General features: G+C 44.2%; 1 protein-coding gene across 1 annotated transcript in view; it reads left to right on the top strand.

The window, feature by feature from the left end:
• LOC138528109 (protein sel-1 homolog 3-like) overlaps positions 1–17,728 on the top strand; it is a 397,280-nt gene that overhangs the window by 292,075 nt on the left and 87,477 nt on the right. The window contains exons 14-15 of the mRNA XM_069639562.1: positions 1,389–1,451; positions 9,321–9,494. Of these exons, the coding sequence (XP_069495663.1) occupies positions 1,389–1,451; positions 9,321–9,494 (237 nt within the window). The remainder of the gene's footprint in view (positions 1–1,388; positions 1,452–9,320; positions 9,495–17,728) is intronic.

Below are 17,728 nucleotides of genomic sequence, written 5' to 3'. Positions count from 1 at the left end.
ACCCCAGGGGAACACCACATGTAGAGAGTGAGATATAGGAAAGGAAAGACCCAAGTTGGACTTGGGAGGGTCGATCAGAGAGGAAAGAGGTCAGCCAGGCTAGGGCCTGATCAGTGATACCCAGGTTATCACGGAGACAGTTGAGCAGGATGGCATGCTTGACCATGTCAAAGGCAGAAGAGAGATGGAGTAGGATGAGGACAGAAGGGATGTTAGAGTCGAGGTTGGAGAGCAGATCATCACAGATGTTCAGGAGAGCAGTTTCTCTGCTTCTGGCAGCTCTGAAGCCAGACTGATGGTCATGGAGACAGCCAACAGAATCGGAGTGAAGATTAAGCTGGGAGACGGCCGGCTTTTCCAGGAGTTTGCCCAGGAAGGCATTGATGGAGATCGGGCAATAGTTACCCGGGCATGAGGGTTCGGCTGAGGGTTTCTTGAGAAGAGGGTGCACAAGAGAGTGCTTCAGAGGGAGGGGCAGGCTCCAGAGGTGAAGTAGTGGTTACAGAAGTCGGCCAAAACAGGAGAAAGGGTGTCAATGTGGTTCTTAATGGTTTTGGACAAACAGGGAAGAACCTGTTTTGACAAGACTTTCATAGATCGAACTTGTCTAGAAACCTTCTCAGGGGAAAAAAAAGAGGAAAGGAAGAGAAAGTGGGAGGGGTGAAGCTGGAGGAGGGCCAGAGATAGAAGAGAGAGGAGGAGGAAGAGGAGGGGAGGACGGGAGGGTGGACAGGATGTCCTGGGTTTATGAGATGAAATGAGAGGCAAGGGTCATGCAAAGGGCCTGGGAGGTGACAGGAGGGGTAGAGACTGCAGCAGGGTTGGCCAGCTCCTTGCAGATTTTAAAGAGTTCGGCCAAGCTGTTGGAGGCCGCAGAGACGCGGGCTTGGATGTGGGTGAACTTCTATGTGAAAAAGAAAACCATGTAATAAAATAAAATCAATACAAAATACATCTCGAAATCTGGCTTTTATAAGCTTTTTGTGTGCCGTTTTTCCAGCTTCTTTATTACTATATAATTACTATATGATGAAATATTTTTATTGTGACACCTGAGTATATTATTCTCTTTTAGACTGATGTTTTTTAGAATCATGTATTTTAATCTTACATGAATTGTGTGACATTGTTTTTTTAATGAATGAACCTTATATATATATTATGGTGATTTGATTGTGACAGATCTGAATTCCAAGCCATAGCACGATTAGAAAAATGTACAAAATCTTCCAACAACATATTTCTGTTTGGCTTATGAAGGAGTCCTCATTGAACCTTTGTATGTGCTTTCCTTTCCATTTCTTTTATTTTAAAGTGCTCTTTTGTTTGCCTACAACAATATTTGACCTACTTTGTGAGAATGACTCGTATTTTAATATTTGCTTAAGGGACAAGGAGTGAAAAAGAATATCCCAAAAGCCCTGGAGTTCATACAAGAGTCCGCAAATAAGGTAAGGTTCCCAATTCACCTATTATCATAGAATTATGGATGACATAAAGCATTCTGGGATGGGGATGTCTTTGGCTGATAACACATGCCATCACTGCAGCACTAGTGGCGATGCGGCCATTTTGAAATCAGGACGGTCTAGTAGTTGCCCAAGATCAGAGGAGCCAGGAAAGGGTCTTCAAGGTTTGATATCAGCTTCTAAGCAGTGCCCAGAGATATTTCACGACAGAGGCTACAACCTGCCACTCTCCAGATGTTTTGGACGACGACCCCCATGATCCCTCAACGTCGACTATGCCCGATAGGGCTGCTGGGAATTGTAGTCCAAAACATCTTGAGAGCCAAATGTTACAAGCTCTTGTTTTAGGGTGCATGTGTTGTGTTCTATGCAAAGTGCTGTGCAAGTGCCTCAATCAATCAGCCGCAAGTTACCACCGTTCTGTAGGTTGCTGTTGCCCGGCAACCGGACTATGGTATCAGAAAGGCAGAAATTCGATTGGTAGAGCCTGTAAATAAAACAGAGCTGCTCCCGCCCTGTGCAACATCAATTCATCCGACCATCAGTTTCATATTGATTGCACTTATTGGAAAATGCCAAGCGCTGCGCGCATGCATTGGCACTCCTGGCACAGCACCTGGATATGCATTCCGCTGCTGTCCAAATGACGCAATGATGGATGAATGTTCTGAACTCTGATGTTCTTATAACAGGTTTTCAGTGGATAAAGGGTTATTTCCTACCCATCTTTACAGATTTAGAAAAAGTGGATCCATTCCTGTACGCATTCCCATATTGAGAGAACCTGTTTTGTTTTACATACAATGCCCGATTTATGGATTTTTTTGCACTGTGCAAAGTGACTGTGCACTGCTGAAAAGTGGCTTTCCACTGCTGACCCAAACCCTGATTCATGGAACTGTGCAAAGTGTATTTTTGCAGTGCAAAGTCATGTTGCCAAGTAAAAATGCACTTTGCACAGTTCCATGAATCAGGGTTCGTGTCGGCATCTCTGCTGCCGGCCTCTATGCTTGGCATATTGCTTTTTAATTGCATGACTATCAATGATTTTATAATAATTTAAAACCATGTGCAATGCAAATTTCATGCCACGTCGAATAGGAGACTCTTCGCTCTGAGACACACCCAGTTCGTACCAGGAATGGTTCCAAAGCTATGTGTCAAAAGTGTCAAAAGTCGTTTAAATACATGAAGTTGTATTTGAATCATGTCCTGTGAGAAATGCCTCCTGCTCAGCACATGAGTTACATGTAAGCAGCTCCTTCTTAGGCCTTAATGATTGATGGATTTATGACAGGCCCTTTTGTTCTGCCCGCCTCTGCTTACAGATGGCCACTTGTATTCCCCGACAGAGTTCAAAGGTACCATTTTTGTTGGACTCATTTGCTTTTGAGTCTTGGTTGTGAATCGACAATCTTGTCACTCCTGGTGGTAATCTCTCAGGCGACCACACATTCTACTTTCTTGGTATTTTTGAGTATTTTTCTAACATTCTGCCCTTGCAATGAAGATGGGGGCCAGCGAGTCAACTTCAAGTCAGCACAATATCAGGCTGAATTGACCATCAACAGTATTGAACTTAATACACAATAACCACTGTTTTTCAACATATTAACACTAGGCTACAGTATATAACATGCACCACATTATCAGTAACCTGCCAGTCGTGGGAGACATGAATACCCTGTTTGCATTAGAATATTCTTGACACTTTGAGGCCTTGAATATAAAGTTTGCTCTGGCTTTATTTTTTTCAGGTGCATCTGTAGTTCAGGGTATATTGCATGATTTGTAAGGAATGATCAATATCTATTGAACTATGAGAATGATTGGTGTCTCATCAATATTTGGAGTTTGCATGTTGATGCCAGCCATATTTTTCTAGTGTTTCAGACACAGTTTTCCTTTAAATGAATAAAACAACACATTGTTTTGGTGCCTCTAGCTTTTTATTGTGGCAGTCTCCATGGCTTGCGTTAAGTGCTGGCAATTTATAAATGGCGACACTTATTCACTTGCTTTGTCGACTCAATATTTCTCTAAAAAGTTGAATCATATGTGTCGCACTTTAAGAAACAGTGCAACTTTTCAATGCATCGCACTTTGTATTCAGGCGGTCTGCATTTTTCTTTAATTCACCACACAATACCAACCCCTCTCCAACTAAGTGGAGGAGAATTCACTTTTATTCTGCCCCTGCCTCATCCACAAGTACTGGGAGGAGGTTGGGGAACATGTAGGTAACGCCTGGCTTATTTACCTGTACTCTTCATTACTCCTAGAGCCACTCTTCCTTGTCCCAGTACTTAAGGTGCCGCATGTGTAAGCACTGGGATGAGGAAGAGGGACGTGGAGGTCATTCTGAGCCGAGGAGCTGATTTTGGGCGTTTGGGTAGGAGGTGGGAGGGAGAGGGGATGTGTGGGGGATGGGGCGGGTGGGGTTGTGTGCTAAACCGTAATGGTCATCCATGTCCAGGCTAAGCAGGCATGATATGTGTCATTAGTGGCTTGACAGGAATTTTAGTGCAGCCAGTCTAGGTGTGTCTTAATGTGGCATGGCATGTTTTACTATAATATGTTTATTACGTGTCTAGACTGGTCTACGTTGTGCAGTCATTTGGACATTATTTCATTGGAGCATTCCATTTTTAATAGCAAAGCATTAAATTAATTAACGCATTAATGTTCCTGTGCACTGTTGGTGACTTGCATGTATTGGATTGCAGGATTGGTCTTACCCTCCAGAACAATGACATAAGCGCTGTCTTTTTAGCCAATTTTTCTCAGGAAGTGTGCTGTATATTCCATTAAAACACATATTCATATCTTTCTCCTAGTGCAGTGCGCGGCGTACCCCGTAAGCCGCATGATCATGTGTATTGTGCAAGCGTGTTGTCTAGGCCGGCACAGAGTGTGGTGTGACCTGTGATTTATTGCAGAGCTGGGGTAGGGGTCCCCTCAGCATGGCTGCAGGGGGCCCCCAAATGTTATGCTACGCCACTGTCTAGGTGGACGTTTCTCAAATTTGTTTTGAATTGGCTGGGTGTGTGGCCTAATAAAATAACAATGTTGATGAGGTACGAAGCACCACAAACAGTGGGATGCAAGGTAAGTGGTCGAGTCTTAACAGCAATGAGACCGAGTTGGTCATCATGGGCGCATTCAGTGATGCTGAGACATTCAGAATCCACCTTTCCCGTAGCAACTGTCTAGCACGCTCTTCCCATTCTGCATGACGTCACATACGTGGCACCATATTTGATTTCCAGCTAGACATCATTGTTCAAGTTGACTCCTTAGTGAGTGGCACCAGTTGGTATATTAGCCTGTTTAAACAGGCACACCATATCGATCTTGCCAGGATTGCTGGACCAACCGTGGTTGCCAAGTTCCATGATGGCAACCCTGTGAACATATGTGTGTGCCACCAAAACCTTAACCCATTGAATTCAGATTTCACAATAATATGTGGTGTGAATGGTCACCAAGGACGACCATAGGTCACACCTATCTTGTGCGACCTCCACCGGATTACTTTTAGGGCGAAGGCCTTAACAAACGCTTGATTTTATTAAGAGGCCACTAAAAAACTTGCAAGCAGGTGGGACCCTCCAAGTCCTAAATGTGACCCAAGATTGAATCCATCTATAACTGGTAGGGAAGGTCTGACTGCCCAGGGAGCCCATATTGGAATGCTCTGCCTGGACACCGTACACTGGAAACCAACTATGTTTGTTTTCCAAAATACAACTGAAGAGTTTTCCTTTGGCTCAACACCCAGGAGCATGTTTACAGGGTCTCTCTCCTCTGACTCGTTTAGTTAGTGCAATGGTTTCGTAATTGCTCCCAGTGCTTGGATACCCTGGTATTCTTAGCGCTATATAACATTATTTAACATACCATTACATAACTCAACTCCTCCTTTCTTGGCAAGCTCATCGGCACCTCTGGAGCCTTACATTACCTATTTGCTGATGACGTGCAAAATCATCTACTCCTTTCCCACCCTCAGCTCTAGGTTTTCCTCTTGCCTCACTCCGGACTACCAGCTATCCGTCCTCACTGAATGGCGCTGCTTTGCTTGCTGCTCAACTCCTCTCCAGGTCACCCTGTGCTCACGCTCCTTATCCACAACCCCCTATACATGTTCTCCTGCTCTTCTCGCCCTATGCTGCAAGGCTCTCTGTCTGGAGGCTCTCTTCCACGGCACGTCACTAGCTGCACTGCTGCGGTTGCCATGTGAACACTCCAGAGTACCGGTTCCCTGTACAATCTGTCCTAGTATTGGCTTTCTCTCTAGCAAACCACTCATCAGCTGCCACCCTGGTGCTCTGCAGGCTGCGTTACTGCTCCAGCCGCCTCAGGGGACACCCCTGCTAATCCTTTAATCCTCTCATCAAGGTACTGTGTATAAATTCCGATGATCTGCGCTGACTCTGGGTCCTGCCTCTGCGGCGGTGGCTATCCATGAAAAATCACTCCCTAGTTATATTAATTGTTTTTGTCGTCAAAATCATCAATGCGAAAGTGTTGAGGGTTTAAATGAAAGGTCTGATACTCAGGTAAGGGAGGTGAACTTCTTCACTAAGTTCCAATGACAAGGTATAAACATCAGGTAGGTCTAAGGGTATGTAAGTAGGAAGGTACACAGGAGACATCCACCGGCCTCCATTGTCACAGGCTGCTTCACTCCAACTGACTCATGGAGTTTACAGGGGCCATTCGCACCACAACATTCCACAGGCATAACATTCCATCAGGCATTCTCTCAGGCAAGCATTCATGAAGGACCAAGGCAGGGAACACAAGACACAACAGCAGGCCCCCTTCCATAGCTGGATGAATCTATCTCCCGGTAAGTCACCGTCTTCCAGTCTACGCTCGTTTTGTGTCTTCTGCAACCTATCCATCCCCAGACCGCCGTGTGCCATCTCCAATGTTCGTTCCTTCTCTTTCCTGGGTTTCCCATCACTGGAACACCCTGTTAAGAAAGGAAGAAGGCAATGAATATGGCAAGGGAAATGTGCACGGAATCGCACAGTGAACAACTTTGAATCTAACAACGTGCATACAATACCCAAGACTCGTGTATACTAAAACCCAGGAGTGCAAATAGAGTGAAACAATAATACCAATATATGAAAAGGGATGTGGGGTGAGGACTTAGAACCTCCTTATGACTGAAAGGAAAGTCGGCAAACTCCTTACCCACTATGCTATTACAGATACTGACAGCGCTAAGCCCACTTAGAGGGCAAGCAAGGACAGGATCTGTGAGCTGACACTCTGGATGATACTGAATAAAGAACTTAGAAACAGTACTCACAAGGACCGGAAATACCACTTGAATGTCAGTAAACCCACAAACCCAGTTGATCAAACAGGGACCCAGAAGGCTATAACAGCAATGGGTGGAGGATAACTAAATACATAAGACCCAAGTCAAGGGGCAAGTAGGAATTGTGATTATAGAATAGTGAGGAAAACAAAAGGCATTCACACAGGGACTAGTTACAACAGCACCCCACACCTAATAATCAATGGGAAATAAATGCAGAAGTGCAATGGAAAACATGGAATGGATCCCAATACAAAGTAAGGATCAGGAGCAGGGAAAATGATATCACAAAAGGAAACCTTTCCCACCCATCCAAGGATAAAAGGCAGGAAGCTAAATCTATAAAGGGAAAGACTAATGCATCAAGTTTTTCAGTAGCAAAGGACAGCATCAAAGAAACAGAGAACACAGGCAAATTGGGCAGCATCAAAGGGTAAAGCACAGAGAAAGGCTGCCTGCAGACAGAGGAAGACAGAAAGGGAAATCCAGAAAGCAGAAATCAATTAAGCAAATAAATCCGAAATCCAGGGCAGAGGAACAAGAAACAGGAACTAGGAACTAGGCACAAAAGCTAGGAACAAGGAACAAGGGACCAGTCACAAAAGGAACACTGCAACAATGACCAGCACTGGACTGAAGCAAACTGAGGCTTTTAAAGCTGCTTAACGAGCACACCCCTCAGGTGTGCCGCCTGCTGCACCTGCAGCCACAGGTGTTGCCTATCCTCCACCCAACCTTATCCTGCAAGGGAGGAGGTGAAGCAGTGAGCCAGGCATTCTGGGAAGCATAGTCATTAGATTAAAGTAGCATGCTGGCTGCCAAAAACCTGGAATGGATCCGGAAGGGAAGTAACTTGGAAAATAAGGTTTTTGCGCTCCCAATTCATCACAACACTGTAGCATAAGGTTCGGAGGAAATGTCCAGTAGGGAATAAACCCCAAAACATGCCCCCAAGTGACGGGAGCGAAGGGAGCGAGCCATGACACACCCACCCCCTGAAATCAAAGGCATTCTAATAGGGACCATATTCAAGGTCGCCCTCAAGAACAGCCTTTTCTCCCAGGAGGGAACACAAGAGTCTCAGAGTGCTCTCCCTCCTCCTTGATTACATATATGTATTTATCTGTAAATACTTTCCTTACGGTAGATGTATTTATCCTTGTGGCAGCTCCTTCCACACTGCTACATATTGTACATATCATGACTTAAAAAGGATCTGTACAGTGCTTCTTGGAAAAGAACCTTCCATTTTCAATCAACAAATTCAAATCATTTAAAGAAAAAAGTATCTTAACCTGGCATATAATACACTGACCTCTCTCTCTCTCTCTCTTTCTCTCTGTCTCTCTCATTCCCTGCATCACTCTGTCTCTATCTCCTTTTAAAGATGAGAGTCCCCTAGTCAGGAGCATGTTTGCTAGAGCCACCCCATTTGTTGCTGATGGCTGCACAACCAGAGGAAAAGTAGCATATTTCCTGAGATGTGGATTATTTTGCAAACACACTAATACAACAATATTTACTTGTACTAACAATGCAAACTGCTCTTTTTGAAAATGTGCAATGTTTATTTCTAATTATCACTTTCTGTGTATATTGTATCTATAATACAAAGATTACACTTGTCTTAATGAGCAAAGCACATGATCAAAAACTAGAATATCCACTTACATTATTTCTAATAGAAAGTTATCATTTCAAGATAAACAGTCTAGTACACCCCTGTTGTACTCCTTCGAAATACCCCTCTGAGAAAGTTGAAGGGGATGAATTGCACCAATGAGGGTTCCAGCCTGCTTTTCACTATATTAAAGAGCATGGAGAGAAAATGAAAAGAGCCACAGATCTTCATATTTCACAAATATGTCTGTAATAAAGAGTTCTTTCGTTGACCTATTAAGTAGATAATGCACACTGGCGTTAGTGCTCATTTAATTTTTGAAACGCTCCTCCTAAAGTTAAAATGCTTGTAAAATTGAAAATATACTCATTCAGAGAGCCTCTGGATTTAGATGTGTGGGTGAAATGGCTGTGGCATAAATTACGTCATTGGGGACCAAGGTCATCCAGCCAGATGCAGATATTTATCTAGGTATTTGGGTAAGGATGACTGTGCACATTCTCAGTTCCAAATGCAGAGCATCCTAAAAGAATTACATATATAGAACATCAAAACCATGTTCCACAGCCATTTACCATCCTACAGATCCAATTCTTAGTAGTTTCTTTTCTTTATTATAGTTACATTCATGAAATGATTCCAATTCTGTATTCAAAGGGAACAACATGCTCACCTTCACACAACACAAATAATAACATATGTACTACTTATCCTATTACCTTGGAGACTCTTCAAGATAGCCATTGACACAATGTCTATCCATCTGCTTTATTCCTCTCCTCTCCTTAGTCTAAAACACGTTTACTTTGGTCTCCCTATGCATTGCTGTTGCCTTAAACCTTCCTCAACCGGGCCACACTGCTTCAAAGTTGGATTCTGTTCTTCGTTGTAGGACTTCGTCCCGGCCATCAACAGCTTGGGCTGGTACTACGAGCAGTATGAGAAGGACTATGTTAAAGCCGTGGAGTTATGGCACAAGGCCGACGACATGGGCGACATGGAGGCCCCCTTCAATCTGGGGATCCTGCTCTCCCTGGGGCTCTACCCTGGGAAGCCTAAGGACGAGGTGAGTCAACATGAAGGTCTATTGTCTTCGCACTGCTCTGTGCGACAGGAGCATTGTGCTGAGAGCTACTGCAGCCGTGTAACTTGGTTGAATATAAATAAATGTCTACGTGGTGATGTAGTACCTTCCTACCATGTCTTCAGAAAGCATCTTAAAACACTGTTGTTCAGCACACTCTCCTCCCCCTAACCTGCCCCCACTGACTTCTGTTTGCTCTACATTTAACCAGCGCCCAGATGCCTGTGGGCTTTGTGCGCTGCTATAAATGTAAATACAAAACAAATAAATAAATAAAGTACAATTAATTTACTTCGTGGGGGTAAAATGGATTGGTATAGGTGGATGGGTAGGGAGTTTAGAAGGGTAGGAAAGTGTAGGGTTGGGGATGGGTTCTTGGGGAGCGGTATGGGGGAAACTCCATTCAAAGAAAAACACAATGAAGTAAATTATCTTGAAGTAAATCACTACTTGTTTATTTATTTAGCTGAAACCATGCAGAACTGTTACAGGGAGCAAGTACAAACAAGATACATTCTCTCAGCCTAAGATGGTCCTAAGTTAATAGTACATGTTGGTATCGGCCATAACGTGAGAGCTTGCAGGTCTTACAAATGCTGTTGATCCTCACGCAGCAGAGAACAGAAGAAGGACGTCATAAGACGTGTTCTTTTCACATGAATTGTGACAGTAGCCAGTGAAAATATTCTTTTAATTTAATTTTTTATTTTTATTGTTTAAAGCGCGGACCTAGCTCCAGAGCATCAGAGCCCTGTACAGAGTGTTTGTAGCTGGCATTTGGGCTGGCATCCGTGCGTCGGTCTGTGTATCCATTGGAATTAGTCCTTGGTCAGATGCTGTTGAAAGAGCCATGTTTTGAGAGATTTGCGAAATTGGAGAAGATTGAGTACAAAAATAAAGGCCGCATAATGAGAGCTAAAGGGATCAACCCAGAACAATAAAGTCAATAAAAGCATAGGTTACAGGTGGGGATTCTGCACGTTCATTCCATTTGGAAAGGGTGTACGGGTAGGCGGCTGTCTTTGTTTGGGGTACAGGGTGAATCCCCCCCTAAAAGGATTGTAGAGCAAAATGCAAGCAAGATTTTGCAAGGTGTTGGAATAAATGGATGGTGTGAGTCATATACAGGCATGTAGCAGGCGGTGGGTTTGGATAATGTTTGTGTAAGATATGATGGAGCTGATGAGGAGAGGCATTTGTGGGTGAGGGTGAGGATTTTGAAGCTGATGCGTTCTTTAACTGGGAGCCAGTGGGCTGCCTGTCTAGCCTGAGTGATGTGTTCCCCTTTGGGAAGGCTTAATGCTGCTCTGAGCGCATTATATTGCATGATTTGGAGTCTGTTTGGATTGTGTTTGGAAGTGCCTGCTAGGAGGGTTTTGCAGTAGTCCAATTTGGCACCAATAGTAGCTCTGGCAATTGAGAGACAGTCGGGCTTGTATAAGTATGGTTTTACTGCATTAATGAGTTTAGTAGTGTGTGCTGAGGCGGAGGTGATAGCGCTGACCTGTCTAGACATGGATAGCGTGGAATCTAGGTAGAGGCCTAGGGTCTTAACCGACGTGGAAACAGGGATGATGATATTATCGATGGTGAAGTTGGAGTACAGGTTGTCTAGCTTGGCTAGTGTCGTTTTAAGGCCTAGAATGATGATTTCGGTCTTTTCTGCATGGAGGCAGAGGCCATTGGTTGCCATCCAAGAACAGAAAACTCTCTTTTCACCTTCCGCAAAAAACTCAAGCCCTTACTCGTCATCTGACCCCCTGTATGCCTGCTACATGCCTGTATATATGATTGCAATTGTCTCATCACTCTGTAACTAAGTAAACTGTCTGTAACTAGCGCCACAATGCCTCCGGGCTGCTGCGCACTTAATAAATTCGAATAAAGGGTGGGTTATAGAGTGTAGATAAGTTGTATTCCTTTTAGAGGGATTCAAATGTGCTACTTTTTTACATTATAAAATTAGAATCATACTTTTTTTAGTATTTCCTTTAATTGTCTATTTTTGCGTAGATCCATTGAGAAAGTGGTACAATGGAAACATGTGCAAGACTTGGCTAACACACCCATGCTGATTACATTGAATGATTGGTCCAATGATTTTGCAGCTTTTCTCCTGATGCATTCTTCTGCTCACCTTAAAGGAATGTAATTGTTGGGAGGCAGATGAATACGTCATCCACACAGTGGCGGCCGCTTATATAGGGTGGGGGGGCGCCGCCCCCCCAACCCAGGGCCCCCCACAGTGTGCTGCCGACACTGAAAAGTATTTTTATTTGTAACATTTTTTTTTAAAACATTTTTTTTTTTGCTGCAAAACCAAAAATATAAATAATTAATCAATACCGTCTGAGCGGCCCAATTAGCAACATTACAGAGCATGGTCTAACTCGGACCGCTCTGCAATGTTGACTGCTGGCTGGGCCTGGCTACTAGTTACAACAAAGGAGCGCGTCCCCTTTTACGCACCTTTTTTGTGTTGTAGATGCATGGAGCTCGTAGCTCCACGCACTCTACGTTGCAGGACACAATGTAGGGGACTGGCGGGCCGCTAGAGGGGTGGCCCCACCAGTAAATATTCTGTGCGCAAACAGCGCAACACCAGCCAGCCTCTTACTTTACATTGGGGCATAGGCTAGCAACAGGTATTTAGTGAATGTCATTGGCTGTTTGCGAGCCAATGACATTCATGAGTGTGGGTGGGGTTGGGTGATGGGTGCCGCCGTGTTGGTGACGTAGATGTTGCCACCTTCTAGAACTTCTCAGTCAGTCTCCTTGAGAAGTGTTTCAGGAAGCTGCCCAGCCATGGTGCAGAACAGGACAGCTGAGAGAGAAGGCCCACTTCAGTTGCAGTGCATCGGTAAGTAAAAGGATGTTGGAACCTTCAAGCGTTCCCCAGGTCAGCAGGACCTGCGGAATACAGCAAGGCCAGGGAGGGCCTAGTCAGTGTCAACGCCGTAGTAGTAGGTAGGCCGTTGACATCAACTGGCTGAGGGCCCAGGGAAGAGCATAGACACACACTGCAGAGCAGCACATGTACACCCTCCCTCGTACATTTGGCTGGCCCAGAGGCTAAATACAAACCTGCATTTTAACCATCAGGTCCTCTGGCATGTAAAACCACTCCAACCACTTTCAAACCTGTCTGCAATCCAGAAAATGCCATTTTGCAGAGTATTCCTTGCAAATAGACAAAGACTGTTGCCAATACCCCTCATCCCAGACAGCATCTGTGTAGTTCCACTTGCACTCAAGCCATATTTTCGATGCATCACATGTGCCAGGCATTGCATCAGGCAGCCTTCCCGTTGTGCACCAGCTGTGTCAGATTAGATGCAAGCATGTGGTGTACCCGGGACAAGGAGATCTGGTCCCTGTTGCACCTTCAGTTCTTTGCAGAACGCCCAGAGCAGACGGGAGTGTGTGCATTAACACCAGAAAAGGGAATTAAGGCAGCCGCACACACGCACACACTCACTGCACAAAGCATGCACACGCAAACTACCTTGCAAACCCTGCCCCTACTCATTTCAGATGCCTTAAATGTTGCCCTCGTGGAGGGCACACCAACGCACAAAACAGGGTGAGGGTGGTGATGCTTAAAAACCGATGCAGACTGCCTCACCTTGGTGTGACCTTTAAATAAAGGCTTGCACCTCGCATAGGGGGGGGTGAATCTAGTCCCATGATAGTCATGCAATATTTAAAAAAAAATGGGCGCACAGGCTTTAAGTCCCACCAACATGGTAAAGTCATGGAAGAGAAAGGCACTATTATAGCAAAAGTTACAAATATATAGCCCTCAGATGCCACAAATGTAGTCGAAATCCTGCGAGGAAAAAAAGGGAGCTCTAAAGATAAACCCGGGCTAAGATGTTCATGCAAACCTGGAACTATCCCGACATGTTTCCTATAGCGCTACAACCCCATTACAAATGGTGGGAGGCACTATACAAAAATAAAATAGGTGATGGGTGAAGGGAGAAAAAAGGGGTTCCGTGCTATTGATTTTAGTGGACAAAAGAGCCATAGTGATCGAATACGCCTGTTCTTGGATAATGTCCTGTGATGGCTGCGTGGAGGAGCTAGCTTGACAGGAAATGCAGAATCTGTTTATATTATGCCAGCCTCTGGCCCTTTAATGACTGTATAGGGAGGCAAGGAAGCCATACGCTTGGGCGAGTTATTCTAATTGGTGAGGATTGTTAGAGGAGGATACTACAGATGAGTGACGGCTATGGTGGTACTCATTTGTGTACAATGACAGTGGAACGCGGGTTGCGCACACACTCACTTATCGATGCACAGTGAGGCATATGGTGTGGGGGTAATGCAGCCAGAAGTATTCCTGCACAGCGTTGCTACTTGCTAGAAAGGGTAGACAGGTGCAGTAGTGGGTAGACCGACCACACTGGGATTCGGAGTAAATGCCCTGGTATTTTTTATTTTGTTTTGCTTTTGCCATGTATGCATAGTGGCAGAGTAGTCCTTAATAGTAAAAGTAGACTTGGTATACCCGCAGAATCACTGCACAATGAGTAAGGAGAGGCTGAGCACATACGTGAATTTGCGCAGTGATTGTGAGGTACATGTAGGGACTGCACTGAGTAGGGACATTCAACCGATGAGTTTGTAGAACGTGCTTGCATACGTGTTCTTTTACAATCAATCAGGCAGTTTGGTACACATAGGAAAATTACTGTTCAGTCCGAATAGTGAGTGCCTGCAGCATTTCAGCAAAGGGAGAGGGGATACAGAGAGGTTATCCTGCACGGCCATGGCGCAGCGAACAAGGCTCACATCAAAAGTTAATGAATGGCACATATTGCACATGTTTAATGGCTTAGTAAAACAAGCACTGGCAAAGCCAACAGTTTGAGCTTTTGTGTAGGCATGGGAAAGGCTCTTGCCAGGCACAGCCGTAGAATGACCTGCCAGGCACTTTTTTGCGTAAAGTTTGATGGTAAGACTTCATTAAAGCGAGCTCAAAGAGTTCCCATGAGGAGGTGTTTTGGGCAGGGAGGCGCAGGACTCGGAACTGTGTGGAAATGGCCATAATGATTAGCAGGCAATGGATCGGCAAATAACCAAACAACACCTACAAGCTTTGTGACCCTCCTCATATGCCATTTCCACCTATATGTGCTGTAATGCAAATATTTCGGCTTATAGGTGTAATAGCCCACCTTAAAAAGGTGCTATCAGAGGAGGACAGTGTCAGACATTCATTGAACTAATTCCTGCAACTATACATGTTTCCGAGCTGCAAAGCATGGACCATGGTTCACGCAATGACATTCATCTTTATGATTAGAAATAAGTGAGATGTGTCAGTGAAACTGTCGTCGCACATACACACAGCACTGTTATATTCTTTAAGCAGCCTCAGTCAGAATCAGGTTGTTCTGATAAGTACAATTTTTTAAAACTGCATCGGTGTGAAGATTCTGATAAATTACATGCTAATATTTTAGCTTAGTTTCTCCCCTTTCATAAAATGCCTAAAATCCCACATTAGTAAGAGGGTGAACGCATATGAATGCCAGTAACAGCATGACAAGATAATATTTTTCCATCATTACTGGCTATCTATATAATGAATGTCGTTATGCATACACCATAGTACCAGCTATTCTCAATACAAGCTGCTGTAAAATACACCATTGCACTCGCACACGTAAGAATAATGTACCACCATTAGTATGTAAAACCTAATGCTATTTATGTCTTATTGCGGTGGGTTTGGACAGTAAATTGCACATTTTGGAGGCCATTTTTCAAACAGAGGAGAACCCCCTGCACCCCCTTGGGTGGTACTGGCTGCGCACGCTCGCTCCCAAATTACCCCTGGGACATTTACGCCCCACCAGCTTTCAAATTCACCAGCCGCCACTGCATCCATACCTTCTTCCCCTCCCGCGCGCCAATACAGCAAAGGTGTGAGACATTACTCCCTGAGACAGACTTTCCACCCTTATCCCCCACTAGTACAGCAGGGCTTGATGGCAATGTGAGCCGAGATTAAAAAGCATTAAAACTAATGTAACAGTAATACATACAATAGGTAATATATGCATTTACACATGAAGAATTCTAACATAACATCCACAAGACTTGAAGAACATTAACATGACCAATGTATAAGGTAAATGCAACATAAACGACACACAAATATAGCTTCCTAACATGGAAACGAGAGTGTAATTGGGGAGCCATCTTCTTAAAGATGGAAGCCACAGCATGTATCAGAATTAGCAATGGCTTCAAGCCTTCTTCGAAAAAGCTCAAAAGGTTGAATCCACAAACAAACATATACATACAAAGCTCAGACAGTAGCTGGCAACTAGTGCCAAGGTTAGAGGAAATAAGGGTGGATGGGGATGGCGGTATGAAGGCACGAGATAACTGTTCCAAGAAAGGCAAGCAGCATGCTCCTAGAGTATTGAAGGACTCAGAAGAGCACAACCAGTCTTTGTTAGCCAGGTGCAGTAAAACAATAAGCCCAAAATACTCCACAAAGAATAACTCAAGAGTGTCCCCGGTGGCAAGAGATAAAACAACATACACATTAATATTAGCTAAAACCTCATTAAATAGAAGGTAATTCGATTTCATACATGGTCTCTTAGCACGTGACCCATGCACAGAGATAACTGGCCATTAATTAGAAGCAAACATAGATAGGACACCTGTTGTACTGTCTAAACGCACACATAGACACGAATCGCTGCACAAGGCCAAGTGCAAGGGATTGCCCGGTTTCAAGGCCTGAGAATGAGGGATGGTAACATTTAATTGGAAGAAGAACAGTCCATGGGCCTCTCAACCCCCCACTCTAAGTTTAGCTCACATCTTGATGACCTGTCAAGTGTCCAACATTGGTTAGTAGAGAGCCAACCTATCAAAATCCTTGGTGCCACCCTACCTATTGCATAGCATGCCAACCAACTACTTGTCGTAGAGATGATGTATTTTAACCATGATCAATATAGGGGGGGGTTCCAGGTGGGGCCATCAGATACTTGTAACACATTTAAATGTTTAACCCCTATGGGATTCATATTTAGCCAATCCACTAACCTATCCCCATTCCCCATACATTCTGTGAATTGATATTATGTTGTGACGTCATTGATTACGTGTCTGTATTACGTAAGAAACTGTTTTTTGATGAACTTGTTGAGAGCAGTGAGATTTCAGTACTCGTATGCTGTCCCAGCTTTGTCTTGAGCTTATCTGTGATTTTAGGCCCTCTTCAACATAATATCTATATAGCACTTAACACTGAGGGATAGCATGCTTCCAAGCACTGCATGGTTTAGTAGATGATGAAGTCAAGACTCCGGGGGACCGGCCTCATTACGAGTTTGGTGGTACAGTAAAAAGTAATGATAATTCTCTTACCAGCACTTTTTTTGGTCGTAACCAAATTACCAGCATTTTTTAACACACCGTCAATTTTGAGTTTTGAGGTAAATCCTCCACTGTGGAATTACTGCTCATGGTAATTCCACCAACAACCCATGGAGTCCTATGAACTGCAAAAATGGGGACTAACACCCCCTACCTGAACTTGTTATCCTGTGGTAAACCCACAGGACCAAGTGGCAGTAACAGTAACAAATTTTGTCTGCAATGTATCAGAATTAACAGAATTACCGCCAAACTCGGAATGAGGCCCTTTGGACAAGTAACACACAATGCATCCTGTGAAAAGTCTGAAACGTCGCCATCTTAACGTAGACAGAGGTTCCTCTTGCTACCTCTCATCCCAAAGTAAATACTGAGTTAACAGCTTGCCATTGGCCAGCATTAATCTCTTTAGACCTAAATGCAGATGATCCACAATTTGAGGGTGGCCTTTGTGACAACTTCACCACTATGTCATTTTAGTGGGGCGCTATGTGCATCATTTCTGAGATCACACAGCCTTAAAAAAGCTAAACGTGACTGTTCACACAAAAGCTAACTGTTCTCCCACACATTTTCTAAATTGCCGGCTGCTGAAGTTGTGGCCTCAATGGACGGCGGGTGTAGTTCATTTTCTATTGCAGATTACAGCAGATGCTTTTACTCCAATTTATTTTCTGTGCCATAATGCTGGCATTGTCTGATCTCATTGTTGAACGGAAGAGCAAGTAACGAATGGAAGGTTTCACATGAATCATAACCACTGGCATTTATCTGGGAAACCCGTCGTTTTTCAGCCTGCTGTG

Source organism: Ambystoma mexicanum, chromosome 7q (assembly GCF_040938575.1).
Source record: "Ambystoma mexicanum isolate Mex_15411 chromosome 7q, UKY_AmexF1_1, whole genome shotgun sequence".
Lineage (NCBI taxonomy): Eukaryota > Metazoa > Chordata > Amphibia > Caudata > Ambystomatidae > Ambystoma > Ambystoma mexicanum.
The sequence above is the reverse complement of the archived record's forward strand: the minus strand, read 5'-3'. Positions and strand labels throughout refer to the sequence as shown.